General features: G+C 41.4%; 1 protein-coding gene across 1 annotated transcript in view; it reads left to right on the top strand.

Moving 5' to 3' along the window:
- Nucleotides 1-15498, top strand: part of Csmd1 (CUB and Sushi multiple domains 1) — a 600818-nt gene that overhangs the window by 488700 nt on the left and 96620 nt on the right. Inside the window, exons 38-42 of the mRNA XM_036209300.1 lie at nt 2486-2663; nt 4558-4703; nt 5375-5455; nt 6396-6509; nt 13695-13883. Coding sequence (XP_036065193.1) covers nt 2486-2663; nt 4558-4703; nt 5375-5455; nt 6396-6509; nt 13695-13883 — 708 coding nt within the window. The remainder of the gene's footprint in view (nt 1-2485; nt 2664-4557; nt 4704-5374; nt 5456-6395; nt 6510-13694; nt 13884-15498) is intronic.

Raw genomic sequence — 15498 nt, 5'->3', positions numbered from 1 at the left:
AAAGGAGTATATCCTTCCCAAGCAAATGCATGAGATCTCAAATGCTGGGATTAAAGGTGTGTATCACCATGCCTGTCTGTTTCCAGTGTGGCCTTGAACTCATGGAGATCCAGACAGGTCTCTGCCTTTCGAGTAATAGGATTAAAGGTGGCATGTGCTACCACTATCTGGCCTTTATGTTTAATCTAGTGGCTGTTCTGTTCTATGACCCCAGATAAGTTTTATTAGGGTGTACAATATATTGGAGGACACAATATAATGGAAGACACAATATATCATCACATTTGCCAGTACCTTAACATTTATTTTATTATTATTTTATATGTCTGGGTGATATGCCTGCATAATATCTGTGTACTATCTATGTATCCAATGGGAAATGATCCTATATATTGAGTGGTCATAATATAATGTTAGGATAAAATCAGAAAGCAAAAGTGTACCAGGGATATTGAGTTATATGTCAACAGTCGGTAACACCCATGAACACGTAAGTATGCTGGTGCACCAGTCCCTGCAGTGTGTGCAGTGCTGAGTCATCTATTGATCATCATCTCCTTATTGTCCACTGAGAAGAGAGGTCATTTGACAGAGCAAAGGCCAGTGGAGAGAGGCTGTCAGGAGCAGGAAGGGGTGCCTTCCATGTCCAACAGAATTATGGGGAAGATCCTGGAACCACATCCTAGATAAGCCAACAAGATTTGCAGAGAAGACTGAAAGGATGCAGTGACAGAGAGTTGGATTTGCAAGGAAAAGCCAACTCTGCTTGGACAGCTAGATAGGAGAAATGCACAGGCTGCCCATGTAGAGCAGGGCTCAATATGGGAGTCTGGAGGGAGAGGGAGCTCCGTCCTTAGGGACAGTAAGTGGCTGGTGAGGGCTGCATGGTGTGAGGCACATTTATAGATCCCAGGTCTCAGCTGGCTCTAGCCCTCACCCACTGATGGTCAAAACTGTGGCACTGAAGGATGTTTGCTCTGCTATGTTTGAAATTATGGCTTGTCTGACTCCAAAACCCACTAAATCATTCCACTGTCAAATTTCTAGAAAGCTCTGCATGGCTCTTTCTCTTCTCCAGTGGTGGGTTTATCAACATCTTGAGTTGTTTCAGTCTCTTTGAACTTTTATTGAAACCAGCATGTGGCTGCTATGATGGCTCAGGGACAGGGTATCTTGGGACTTTGAGTCTACTATCATCTTGAGATAAACCTTTTTCTCTGTCTCTGTGTCTGTCTGTTCTGTCTATCTGTCTGATTCTCTCTCTCTCTCTCTCTCTCTCTCTCTCTCTCTCTCTCTCTCTCTCTTTCTCTCTCTCGTTATGTGTGTGTGTGTGTGTGTGTGTGTATGTTGTGTGAAGTCTTCATTGCACCTCAATTCTAAAATTTTTGTGACAAAAATTTGATAGTCATGAAAAATTCTTGATGGTGACCAAATTTCCTGCCTTTGGTGTGGCTTCAGAGTTAGCTTGTGCCTGTCACTGCTACTCTCATTTGAATGAAGCATAGTGATTGGTTTTGCTCAACTGAACACAAACCTAGACATATCTGGGAAGAAGGAATCTTAATGGAGAAAATGCCCTGACAATTGATGTGGAGGGCCTAACCCACTGTGAGTGGTGCTATCCCTCAACCGTGTCCTGAATTCTATATAAAAACTAATTTGAGCAAGCCTGGGGAAGCAATCCAATAAGCAGCATTCCTCCATTGTCAGCTTCAGTTCCTGCCTTGAGTTCCTGCCCTGGCTTTCCATCATGGTGGACTGTAAACTGTATACTCAAACAAAACCTTTCCTCTCAAAGTTGCTCTTAGTCACGGTCTTTATCAAGGCCAAAGAAAGCAAACACATGTACTTTGGGCTCTTGTGTTATATGGTCATCTCACTTTTCCAGAAGTGAAATAATTGCTTCGGCAACAGTAACCATCAATTTTAAGGACAGTCAAAATAGATCAGGAGGTGTGTCTCCACATAAACAAACACTGTTAGATTTGGCCACATTTTTGTGAAGTGTACTTAAGAAAGTTTATCTTCCTTCCTCGGGTACAGATCTGCTAAGAATTGATAATGTCTTTGTTTTGAGGCGAATAGGCTTAACTGCCACTCTTTGGGGGACTTAAATAGGCTTTAGCAAAGTGACAGAAAACGAAACCACTTAGTTCCCTATTTATGTCTGATTTCTGCATAAGCCATTGCAGTGGACAGCCCAATGGATTATCAGCTCAGCTACAGGCAATGACTGGCAGGGTTTCTTTAATCGTATGGGAATGACCATCCTGAGGGATTTTAAAGACTTGGAGAATATATTAAATGAGACTGAGATAACTTATAGGTATAATTGTCCTGGAGTTTCCAGATTTCAGAGGAATAAGTTTGACAAAGAAGTGTGAGAAATATTTCAGTTATTTCTTACAAGGGGAAATTTTGGCTTTAGACGCCAGAATCATTACCTACTTCTGAAAACCAACCATGCCAATGTCTCCCTTTTCAGCTCCCTGTGGGTATAATGTGACATCACAGAATGGTACCATTTATTCCCCTGGGTTTCCGGATGAGTACCCAATTCTGAAGGATTGCCTGTGGCTGGTCACTGTCCCTCCAGGACATGGAGTGTACATCAACTTCACCTTGCTGCAGACGGAAGCTGTAAACGACTACATCGCTGTCTGGTATGACTCCTTCCAGGAGATGGAAGTCCCCATTGGTGGTAGGATGTTCTGGATTAGCACTTGCCTCTAATTTGTTGGGTTGCCTGTTTATAAATGATCTGTCCAGGTAGCTCTTGAAGATAGAATTCACCAACAGAATCAAGTTATACTGAGGAAATTCCAAGGCATATGTTTAATTTGCTATAAGATAGAAATAAACAGATTGTTTGAATGTATAGGAACAGTCATGATTAATTCATTTCAAATTTTGCTTTTAATTACATTATTGATAATTTTTTTTTGAAATAAGATCTTCCTCTGCAACCTAGCTAGCCTTGAACTCATGGAGGTCTTCTTGTTTCAGCCTCTTGAGTACTAGAAGTATAGGTGTATGCCACTGCACCTGTCTTATCCCATAGTTTTAAAGGATATATGTATGTGTGCATGTGTGTGTGTATATATGTGTGTGTATGTGTGTGTGCATATATATGTGTGTGTTTATATACGTATGTGTATATGTGTGTATGTGTATACATACATATACATATATGTATACATTTAAAGAAAAGCTGTAATGTATTTTTCCCTGAATGAATGCATGAAATGAAAGAAAACTAAGAAGTGTTTCCTTAAGGCATTCTCCAACCTGGATTGCACAGGCCTGGTTTCCCATGAGCCTTGCTGAGGGACCTGGGCCAGAATATGATGAACATGAACCTGCTAGGTAGGACCTGGAGAAATGACAAGCTACACCTTAGAGATCTCACGTGCAGTTCAAAGGGGAGGCTGAAATTAGTATTATGATGGGAGAGCCAGAAGATATCCCTAGGTTACCAGGAAGGTAGCACCGTTGAAATTACAGGTGACCTGTACATGTGTATGTGTGATGTATGATAAATGATGTGTATATATTTGTATGTGTATGTCTCTACATATGTGGTCTATCTATGTGTGTTTGTGTACAACTGCATTGTATGTCCATGCTTGTGTGTGTGTGTTTATAAATGAATACTTACTGCATGCATGTGTCTACTTGTGTTTGTATATGAATATATAGTTCTCATATGTGTGTGTTGTTTGTATGACTGATTTGTGTGTATGTGTGTGTGTGTGTGTGTGTGTGTGTGTGTGTGTATAGTCTGTTTGTGAATGTAGGTGCCTATTGAGTGCCTATGTGTATCTGCCTGTGTGTGATATATGATGTGGCTAAATTCTTATTACAGCTCCAGGAGAAAGGAAAGGAGCCTAGGCCAGAAGGAACCTTAACAGAAGGGCCTTAACATTTTTATCTAAAATGTAGGGGGAACCACATACAGGATTAAAGCAGGAGAGTCGCTGTGGACGGTGCAGCTGCAGGGCCCAGGGGAAACTACCTTCTCAGGCTGCAATGACAGGCTTGGGAGGGAGGTTCTGAGACGCTGAGCTAGTGGCTGTGGAGATGAGATGCCGAGGGTTGCTGCTCCACAACAAGGCAGCAGAGCAGCAGTCCCACCAAGCAGTAGATCTATGTAGATCCTGCTGCATGGAATTCTGGTCTTAGCCACTCATGCATGTCCATTGTCCACAATCAGAAAAAAAAGGAAGGAGAAAGAAAGTGTAGGGTGGTGAATCTCCTGAATATCACGCATCCTATTACTGAGGTCAGTGCCAGGGGAGTGTCTTACTTCATTTTTTAATATTTTAATTCAGCTGTAAAACTGTTTTATACATATTAGTCATAAGGAGGTGGCCACCATGTGCACCTTAAAATGTAGTTGTTGGTCAGTGACAGTGCAGGAGGGTCTCTGAGGAGGCCAGTGTGCACTGGCTTTTCTAGATCAGCCTTGTACTCTTCCTGACCATATGGGTGAGCTGGCTCCACAGTTTCAACTATAACACTGAACTTCTTCCTCTGGTGGCCCACTTTCTTTCCCAGGGATGGTCCTGACCAGAACTCACCTCAGCTCGGAGTCTTCAGTGGAAACACTGCCCTCGAGACAGCATATAGCTCCACCAACCAGGTCCTGCTCAAATTCCACAGTGATTTCTCCAATGGAGGCTTCTTTGTCCTCAATTTTCATGGTCAGTTTATTTCTGCTTCAGTGGCTGGGCATAGAGTCCCAGGAAAGCTCCCCATCATGTCCACACACTTTATCTCCAGCTGTCTCAGAGACTGTTGGAGTGTCCCACGTGGATGCCAGAGTGTCCTGGAAGCCTTTTGCGGTGGACAGTACCACTGCTGTCAGTTCATTTCATTAAGTCATGTTGGTAACTAGTTGGGGTTTATTCATTGATACATAACTATATGTGAGACCCGGTTGTACAGACCATAGTGATGTACTTGACTTTTGTGCAGGTCTGCATGTCCCTAACTCTAAAGAAATATCATAGAAACCATCATATAATGACCAATGGGGCAACACTAATCTCATGATGTCCTTGAGAGCAGTAGGGAAAAGTCATCAGCCCCTAGTCTCCCATGACCCTAAGACATTCCTCAGGACAAGAGAAGAATAATATTACTAACCAAACCAGGCTGTGATGGGATCATTTCAATGGTGGCTTCCCAAAGAGTAAGAGTAGATGTCATTCTAATTGGATTCTTTCAACCCTTGGGCTTCAGGTATTGCTAGGCATTTAATAGTCAACATGAGCTCTTGGAGAGAGTTATTTAGACATGTAAATAGCCTTGTAACTTGATCATTCAGCAAAGGTAACCACAGCTGTTATCCTCTTTCATAAACCCATGGTAGCATTTCAGCTGAAACGGTGCCCACCTCCCCCAGCAGTGCCCCAGGCTGACCTGCTTACAGAAGATGAAGACTTTGAAATAGGTAATATGTCTCTGCTTTCCTTTGTTCTACACCATGGGATGTGGCTTCTTTTAGTTTCTTCTGATTTACACTTTAGGTAAATGGGTAACCATATGGGAAAGCTGGCCCAAGACACTGTTGAGTTTTGTGTAGAGACTATGGACCAAATGGCTTAGTTTAGGTTTTGATCTTATCATTTTAAGTCTTTTGCTCTGTGGAATTGCTACTATTTTTATTTTAATTTCTCAGAGTCTGTTGTAGAGGGTAGTTTTGTAAGTAATAATCTTCAAATGAAAAGTCTGATAGTATGTACTTAATCATAATTATTATAAATCTTTTATTCAGAAGCTTTTACTTATAAATGTTACTGTGGCTTTGTTTTTAGTCATGGTTTCATCCATTAGTTAGCTGGTTATCATCTGGTCCTCTTAGGAACCCAGCCACTGCATAGGTGACAGTGTAATTATTAGAACCCAGGATTTCTCAGTCTTAATCACAAATCGTATCCCCGTGGTCATACCTTGCTTCAGAATGCTAGCCAATTTACATTGTCCAGTTCCTGCTCTACTCATGAAGGCTAGGCTAAAAGAACCATGGTGTTTCCCTGGCCAGGATCATGAGCAAGCCCTGCTGCGTCTGCTAAAGTCATTCTCACATGCTACTCCACAGCCTTGCTTAGATCCCAAACAACTGTGGCACCTTTGTTTATTTAGGGAGACATTTGGAAAGTGGGACAAATGGTTGTATTGGCCAAGGAAAAGGACAGCTAGACTGGTCTCTTTTTAGTAATATTAAATTTTATAAACTAAGAGCTGAAAATTGGACTTTTTAGAGACATACCTAAAGTGAATGCAGGCACTCTTTCTGAAATGGTTTGCTAACTAATATAGTTCATTTTGCAGTCACAGCAGTCAAATGTTCCAGGAATGTCAATCCCAGGGTGTTGGGTTGATTCTTTCAGGGGACTTTGTGAAGTACCAGTGCCACCCAGGATACACATTGTCCGGGAGCGACACATTGACATGCAAACTCAGCTCACAGCTACAGTTCCAAGGCTCTCCACCCACCTGTGAAGGTAGGTCAGGTCTGCTGTATCAGTTGCTCTGACAGTCTCTGAGGATGGGTTTGAATTTGACCCGGGTTTGTGCCAAGTCAGTCTCACAATGTAACCACCTGCCAACAGAGGTATTGGATGACTCTTTGACCTTTAGCCCACCCTCAAAAATAAATCCAAGTCACACTCTTTTCAACCAATGCATCATGGGAATGTTCAAGTACAGCAAAATTGAATTATTAAATATTGAATAAAAAATAAATATTAAAGAGGAGCTGATGTCCATTCCTGATGTTGTAGCACTTCTCTCCATCTCTGTAATCTGCTTCATGGTTTGGGTCCATCTCAAGCAAACTGAGCATCCTGGGATTTCCCTGTCAATACTTCATCTGGATTTAGGCATCTGGTGTTGAATCCTTTGTGTATGAAAATGTATAAACAATGGAATATATCCACTTTAGGTTTTGTATATGCATCTAACATAAACTGACCATATCTAACTGGGACTTAGATAATTTACAATAAAAGAACAGAGTTCTAGACTGTGCTTCTTGGTTCACTTAAGAAATATAATTTAGTAGGGACTACTTTCAAGTACAGTGGGAAGAAACAGCCTTAGATGGTCCTAGGAGGTCAAATATACTATTTCATTCACTGCCATTGTTTTCAACTTATTCTAAATAATCACAGTTCTGATAGGAAACCTTTGAGAACAGGATTCACCCTGTTCTGGAATGTGGCTATGCTATGCACCAGGAAGAAGAAACAACAGGGAGAGCATGCATCAAGGGACCAGAGCCCCAGGGAGGGCTTCTCAAGTGATTGGCATGTCTCTCTTCTTTGCCCATCACACACAAGGGTGCTAGCTACTTATGTGCTTTTGAAGAGGCTAAAAGTACTTGTGAATATCTGGTGAGTTTTCTCATGTGTGTACCTCACATGTTGTTTCTCTGCACTGTGGAATGCACCCACACATGGGTTGTGTCTGGCTGTCTAATAACACCCAGGGTCTTGTGACTTGATGAGGGAGCACCTATGTCCTCTTGAGAGCAAAACACCATCTCCCACAACCTAGAAAATGGGCTGCACTTAGGAATGAATAACCACTGAATGTTCACAATGCCTTACATCACTCAAAAAAATCTAATTTCAGAATCACTAAACATAGAGTTCACATGATTGGAAAGCTACTGCACTGGAGAGCAGACACCCCAGTCTGCTCCAGGCAGAGTGACTTTCTATGACCAGTAGATGAAACCATGATGCATCTTCATCCTTTAAGTGCTCAGATGCCAAGCTGGGACATAGAGTTAGGAGACCTGACATTTTCTTGGGTAAACTGGGTATCTCTACTATATTGGCATGGTGTTGATGGCCTTGGAATTCTCTTCTCAAGATGAGAGAACTTACACTGTTGAACTTTTGCCATTTTATACTTATAGGCAAACCTTCACATTTTAAACATACATTCTAACTTCAAAAGCTTTTTAGGATGGAGGGCTTAAAAAAAAGCCCAGAAAAGGCACATGTATTTGTTTCATATTCCACTCACAGAATGAGGACCACTCCTTCGTTGTTACATTGTCCTGTCCGGATTAACTCGGTTTCTATTGAAATGAAATTTAACTCATGTCTATCCCCAAAACAGAGTAAGCCCACACCACTGTGAAGCCATTATCTCAGTTCCCTGTGCACAGCTGCCACCTGTGCACACGGCCTCCACAGTCTCAACTTTGGCTCTGTCTGGAGGTGAGGAGCTTGTGACCGCCCAACTCTCTAACTAATGTTCCCAACAGCCCTGGGTTCTTTTTTTTTTTCTTCTGGGGCAAATCCATTAAAAAGAGATGAGAGCAGTCTTATTTGTGTTTCTCTGAGCAGCTCATTATTTGGAAAGGGCTCAGATGCCTGTCTTTTACCCGACCCTGATCACTTAAGCACTTAACTATAATCTTTCTCTGTTTTCTAATTATTTTGTAGGGCTTGAGTGGGGGCCAGTCCCTCAGTAAATTCTTGATGGGAAATCATGCTCACCTCGAATCTCACTTCTTCAAATGTTATACACGCTCTTCACAGCTCCCTGAAAGCTGCCAACAGTTTGTGGGGAGGGTAACGGGGAGGACTGTAGGCTGAGCTCTGGAAAGTTGCAGTCTGTGCTGAGATTATACTACCATGTCCAAACTCCACCTTAATTCAGGGAAATGAGTGAGACATGATGACAGCACATTAGGACTTCCCATGTTCGGAGTTGGGGGTGGAAGGTGTTTAAAGGAGACTGAACAATGAAGAAAGCATCAGAAGCAGGAAAAGGTACATGGTACCCAAGACAAAGGAGCAGCTTGCCCTGTGGGTACTTTAGGGTAAAGGTGGTAAGAGAGCTGGCTCTCTCAGAGCCTGGCATTTAGAAGGCCTTAACTGAAAAGTGGACTCATCCTACAGACCACTAGGAGCTCACAGTAGTCTTTAGAATGTGCATTAAAAATAGACTTGGGCCAGCAAGATAGCTCGGTGCCTAAGGGTACTTGTCACCAAGCCTGACTACCTGAGTTGAATTTCTATGTCCCATGAGGTAGAAGGACAGAATCAACTCCTGGTCTTTGTCCTCTGACCTCCACCCAACAATGCTCTAGTACATGTGTCTCTCTCCCTCCTTCTCCCCATCCCTCCATCTCTCTTTCTCTCTGACACACACAAAGGAAATTATTTTTTAAATTTAGAAACATACATCTGGGTCAGTGGTTCTTTAATCCCAGTACCCAGGAGGCAGAAACAGGTATGAGGCCAGCCTGGTCTACATAAAGAAACTCTGTCTCAAAAAGGCAAAACAAAACAAATAGGAACTTAACTGGTCAGGGTTCACTGAAAGGATCCCAAGTGCGTTTGGTGATGACCTTCCTCTGGAGGCATTGGAGGGAGGGCAATTAGGAGGGTGTTGATTGCAATGTTCTTTCCCCATGCCCACAGCCCTACCCCCATAGGCTTCGGGTGACAGAGTCTCCCCTTTTCTTAGGGCCTTCCTGGTTTTCACGGTTCTCTCATCCCATAGACATTTTTGGTTGTTGTTTTTAGTTTTCTTAATTACTTTTTAAGAATTTCAAACATGACTTCTGTATTTATACCATTTCCAGTCCCCCCACCTCCCTGTGTCCCTCCCCCAACTCCTTCTCAAACTCATGACCTTGTCTATCATGTTAATTTTTTTATTAATTACATTTATTTATTTATTTTATTATGATTGTTTTTGAGACAGTGTCTCACATGTAGCCCCGGTTACCTGAAGGTTACTATTTAGACTAGGCTGGCTTTGAGTGCACTAAAATCTTCCTGCAGCAACCCACAGAGTGCTGGGATTAAAAGTGTGCACTCCCATGCCTGGCAGGAATGAGTATTTTTTATTTGTTGTTTTTGTTTTGTTTTTCTAAGGGTCTCTCTATGTCACCCTGGCTATCCTAGAACTTCTGTGTACACCAGACTGGTAGAACTCACAGAGATTCTGCCTTCCTCTGCCTCCAGAGTGCTGGCATGAAAGGCATGTACCACCACACCCCACAAAGGAGTTAATGACCAGAAACCGTAGTTCACGTTCCTAAATCCTAAAGTATTTTTGCTGAATGTCCTGCAAGATGTGTTAAACAAAGCATTTAATGTTTTTAAGCCTCACAACTGATCTTTCCTAAAAATAAATAAATAAAAATAACTGAGTGTGCCATGTCTGTGCCAAGAGGAGCTAGCTCCAGTTGCAGGCAAACTCCTTTATGAGGTATCTCTGATGGCCCCTCCAGTAGCAGAAGTTTTGTCAAATGTCTTTTGAGGTGCAGGGGCTTTAATGGTACCATTGCTGCTGGAGAACTGAGATGCTTAGCCTCCAGAGAAAGTGGGAACCTTCATGCTAGCTGAGTGGCTCCTGGTAACAGTTTATAGCAGCTTCCAGGAAGGAGTCAGTTCTCAGAAAACAGCAGGGCTGACAGGAGGAAACAGGGACATTTGGGCTCATTGAGAAATATGTACAAGTATATATTTTATATTTGATATTTGTGCCTGGAAATAAAGCATTAAGTGTTACAAGGAACTTGATAAAATGGCTTTACTTCTATTTTCATGTCATCTTCTCTGCTAAGCAAAAGAAAACATTTTAAAAACAGAAGGAGTAAGAATGAGTCTGCTCAAGGCTGCTTCCGATTTGGATAGCTGCTCTGTGCCCCAGCCCTGGAGGTGACCATGGCTTTCCAGGTGGCATTCAGCAACTCATTGCAAAGTTTCCTAATTCCAGATGGTCCGAAGTTTGGTGCCATTTAAAATTCTAGTTGCAGTAGTAGGTTCTACATGGTGGAAGCCTGGCTGAATATTTCCCCAGTGAAACACAGAGAACAGGCTCTACATGGTAGCACCTGCCTGTCGAGAAAAGGAGGGTATGTAGCCAGGACATTTTCAGTTTCTATAATACCTCTGCCCATATGGCACCTTCTATTTAAGAAAGACATTTACATCTGCCACATCTCGCTTAACCCTGAGGGGTAGCTGTTACAACCCTCTATTTATAGCAGAGACAGGAGAAGTGTTGGCTCTCACTGCAACATGAAAGCAGGCCCATGAAATCCCTGGGACTGTATTCTCAAACCCACTCAGGTGTGCACAGACACAGAACCCAATCTATGTGCCACGTTCTTTTTAAAAAATATCAACATATCCAATGGGCAAAGTAAATTTTACCAAGTGACCTTGTGACTGAATGAGTGGATTTGCATCTTAGTAAGCACAAAGACTAAATGTACAACAGAAGACAAAATAGTAGAACAATTTACTGCCTACAGGAAGCAAGAAGGACAGTAGGAATATTTCCAAAGCAAAGGTATCCCCCAAGGACAGAATCATAGGGGGTTTTCATTGCAGGAACCTATTTGTATTCCTATAAGAAAGATATGAGGCATGGTTACATTCCTGTGTATACTTAGCACAAGCATGCATTATGGAGCATGCTCAGTTTGAGGTTATAGATCAAGAAGAAAGCTGGAAGGTGGATAACTGTTGTGTGGTATTTTGATTGTGTTTTGACAAATGAAGCTTGCTTGGAGTCAGAAGGCAGAGCTAGCCACTAGCTGACTATAGACAGGAAATGGTAATATGGGGCTGAAAGAGGATCTTGGTCGTTTTAGCCAGAGGTGAAAAGCAACTGGCAGCTGCTCCTAGTTCTCCAGTCTTTCAGGTTCTTACCCCAATATTTGACTCAAGATTTTTTTATTGATGAGATTAATTAGATTAACACTTCAGATAACTGGGCATGCTTAGCTCAAAGTCATAGAGTATATGTTCAAAGGCTTAGCAAGAAGACACAGCTCTACTGGGCGTGCTGGATTCCATGTTATAATGAACAAAGTTTTCTCAGAAGAGTAAACTAGAGTGCTCACTGACCTGAGCCTGTTCTTTCCATTTTCTTCTGCCTTAGCTGAAATGAGAAGATAGAACTCAGCTAATATGTCAGTGCAAGAGTTTCTCCTTTTTATTTGTTCCTTTTCTGTCATCGTGGGAAAAAAAAAAAACCACACAAAAAAAAAGACCTAAAGCAACTGATGGAAAAAAAAAAAAAAAAAAACAACTTATTTTGACTAATGGTTCCAGAGGACTAAGAGTCCACCATGGTGAGGCAGAAGAGTCCATCATGGAGGGGTGGCATGGCAGCAGGGATCAAAGTGAAGAGAGATCACACCTTTGTGGCAAACCTGAAGCAATGTAAGCAACAAAGGGAAGTAGGGCATGGCTGCATATTCCCAGAGCCTACCCTCAGTGACGTACTTCCTCCAGCACATTGTACCTCCTTAGCTTCCCCAAACAGCATCACCACTGCGGACCAAATGTTCAAATGCCTGAACCCGTGGGAACATTTATCATTGAAAACACTAAGCATGGAAGGTGCCAGTCCCATTTGAGAGCTAACTGTATCATCACCATCACTGCGGAAAATAGGACTTTTGACTGAGTGCTGTCTATGACTTCCATTTGGAATTGCTTTCAGCAGCATTACTGTAATTAGTTTATACTGTGAATACTTTAGAACTTTGATCTATAATATTTTTAAAGGATTCTGTGCTAGATTTAATTGTTTATTTTTTTGTCTAAAAGTCTGTTGAACTGTAAGGAACTCTCCAACTGAATGGACAAACTTCAAAGACAATATTTAGGAAAGACTCTTTATAAGCTTCTCCCTCCTGTTTGAGAAGTGTCTTCATGGTGAAATGTATGTGTAAATAATAACACACAGTCAACTCATTAAAATGGGAAAACCCACCAAATGAGATGCCCATCTTTGACAAATTCTCATTGTCTTTGGGAAAATCTGGCTACTGATCTGCTTGAAGTCTATGAATAATGCTAGTGCATCACTTTTTATGTGCTATGGCTGATTGGGCGTTTCTTTGTAGCTCTATAAGAAAGCATTTCTGTAATATAACTTAATTCAGCAATGAGAGTATTAAGGAACTCTTTTGGTGATTTTACATTAATTTTTTTTTTTAATTAGCCTAGAAGTAGCTGGATCAAAATAGAAGGCTGGGGGAAAAAAATGTGTCACCAAACTGTATTATCTTAGTGTTTCAGTAACAGATGTTTTACTTTAGAAATCATGGGTCCTGCTGAAAATTATAGCAAACAGTGCAAGGTGGTTTTGACAGTATTTCTCTGATTCTTTTCATACCTAAATGGTCACATCAAATATTTAAATTTGGGTTGGGGATTTAGCTCAGTGGTAGAGCACTTGCCTAGCAAGCGCAAGGCCCTGGGTTCGATCCTCAGCTCAAAAAAAAAAAAGGAAACAAATATTTAGATTTTATTTATCTAAGTATAACAAGGGTCAGAATAGAAATGGGACATTTTTTATATATAAAGAGCGATATTGTTTTATATTGTATTGAAGATGAGATATCTGTCTTTACTTTTGCATTGAGATGGCTTTGGATTGCTGTGATAAAATGCATGAGGCCTCATTGGGGTGGTCCAGAGGTGCTGTGGCTAGTGTTGTGTAGAGGCAGTAGAAAGCACACACTGCTCATTATGACTCTACCTCTCTCTGGAGTGTCTTTGTCCTGTATTAAATGTAGTCAGAGCTCAATAAACTGTCTTTTCTCATGCGATTTTGTGTAGAAAGACAGAATCCATCCCATCAATGTTGGATTTGTTGTGTTAATGCAGACCTCTAACTGTTTCTTCTCTCTTTAGCACAATGTCCAGCAAATGAAGTACGAACAGAATCTTCCGGAGTGATCCTCAGTCCGGGGTATCCAGGCAACTATTTTAATTCCCAGACATGTGCTTGGAGTATTAAAGTGGAGCCAAACTTTAACATTACTCTCTTTGTGGACACATTTCAAAGTGAAAAGCAATTTGATGCATTGGAAGTATTTGATGGTAAGCCTCTTCAATTCACATGTCTCAGCGCCATGAGGGTCATTAATGAAAACAAAACACCATCTTAATGTCTCAGTGCCAAGATGGGTCAGATTTGTCTAATTACATCTTCCCACAACCACAGCACAAATGAATCATGATAGGACTTGAGCTTTCTCAGATATCAGGTGACCTTCAAACAATACTATTATGTTGGTGGTGTTTTTTGTTTTTTGGGTTTTTTTTTTTTTTGTGTGTGTGTGTGTGTGTGTGTGTGTGTGTGTGTGAGAGAGAGAGAGAGAGAGAGAGAGAGAGAGAGAGAGAGAGATGGAGTCTCTAGGTACTGCAGGACAATTAAGAGTTCTTTCAGAAGACTTTTATCACTTCAAATGTCTACTTTTCTAGAAATGAGTGGCTCATATAGACACCTAAGTGGTAAATGTTGCCAATGTCTTTACAGAGTTATTTTATATAGCAAAATTGGGTAAATTTGATAACCAGTGTGCTTTGGGCACCAGTGTCTTGGTTTTATGCAGCTCTAACAAGTACCATAATATACCAGTGTAGGTAGCTGGATAATCAGCTGAGATGGAGCCCAGGCCAGTGTCTTCATCATTTCCAAGCAGAGTAGAGCTGTACCCAGTAATGTGTGTCCAAGATCACAGGGTCTTCTATGTTCCATAGATTTGTCATTGGGTTCAGATTAACCATAATCTATATGGTGATAAAAGTTACTTTAATTGATTTTGTGTGTTTCCATGAGTATCACTCACTTGATGGACCGTGAGAAGTAAATCACTTGTGTGGATCGACCCACAGGAGTCAAGTTCTACAGGTGGCTGTACTGGAAATGAAAATCTCAGTGTTATACCTAGAAACAACAAACAAACAAAACACACACAAAGGAAAACAGTACCACACAGGCTGTTGTCTCTGTATTTATTCACACAAGTACAGGTGTATACACCTATTTGAATCATAAGTAGGTGCTGATATGGGATTGTTGCAAGCTTATGTGTGTCCTCTGTTTCCTTCAACTGGAATATAGAACACAATACTTTCATGCTTCTGAATTTCAGGAGCAAAATCCTTATCAACAGTTTTGCATTAATTGCTTACAATCTGGTATTGTCTCAATATGGCCAGACCACAACCAAGATCAAGGGCTAGAGAGTAGACAACCACAGCTTCTGTCAAGCTAACAGAGACTCATGACTTGCATTGCTCTGACTTCAAGTATTTCTCTATAAAGAGAAAAGTCAGCGCTCTATATGGAGAACTTCTGCAAGTGATGACATTTCTGCACTACATATCATTCCTATCTTATTTGAATGACACAGGTGTTGTTTTATACTTGGTGACCTGAGCAGAAGTAGGCTGAACACACTGGCTATGAGCACCTTTTGCCCAGAGTACATTACTCTCTATGGCTCATGTGTAGCTTTTCCACATTTTGTTTTTCATCATCATAGAACTCAGAGAAGAATGGTGTCTGAATTCCTATCATGGTTGGTTGCTGGAGACCACATCGTTGGCTGCCCTGGGAAAGGGACCTGCACCTCTCCTTTCTGGGCTATTTATGTTGCATGCTAGGTAGAGGCAAGCTCACTATGATGTAGACAGAGAGCAGATGGAG

The sequence above is a fragment of the Onychomys torridus genome, chromosome 17 (assembly GCF_903995425.1).
Source record: "Onychomys torridus chromosome 17, mOncTor1.1, whole genome shotgun sequence".
NCBI lineage: Eukaryota > Metazoa > Chordata > Mammalia > Rodentia > Cricetidae > Onychomys > Onychomys torridus.
This window is presented reverse-complemented; position numbering and strand designations above follow the sequence as displayed.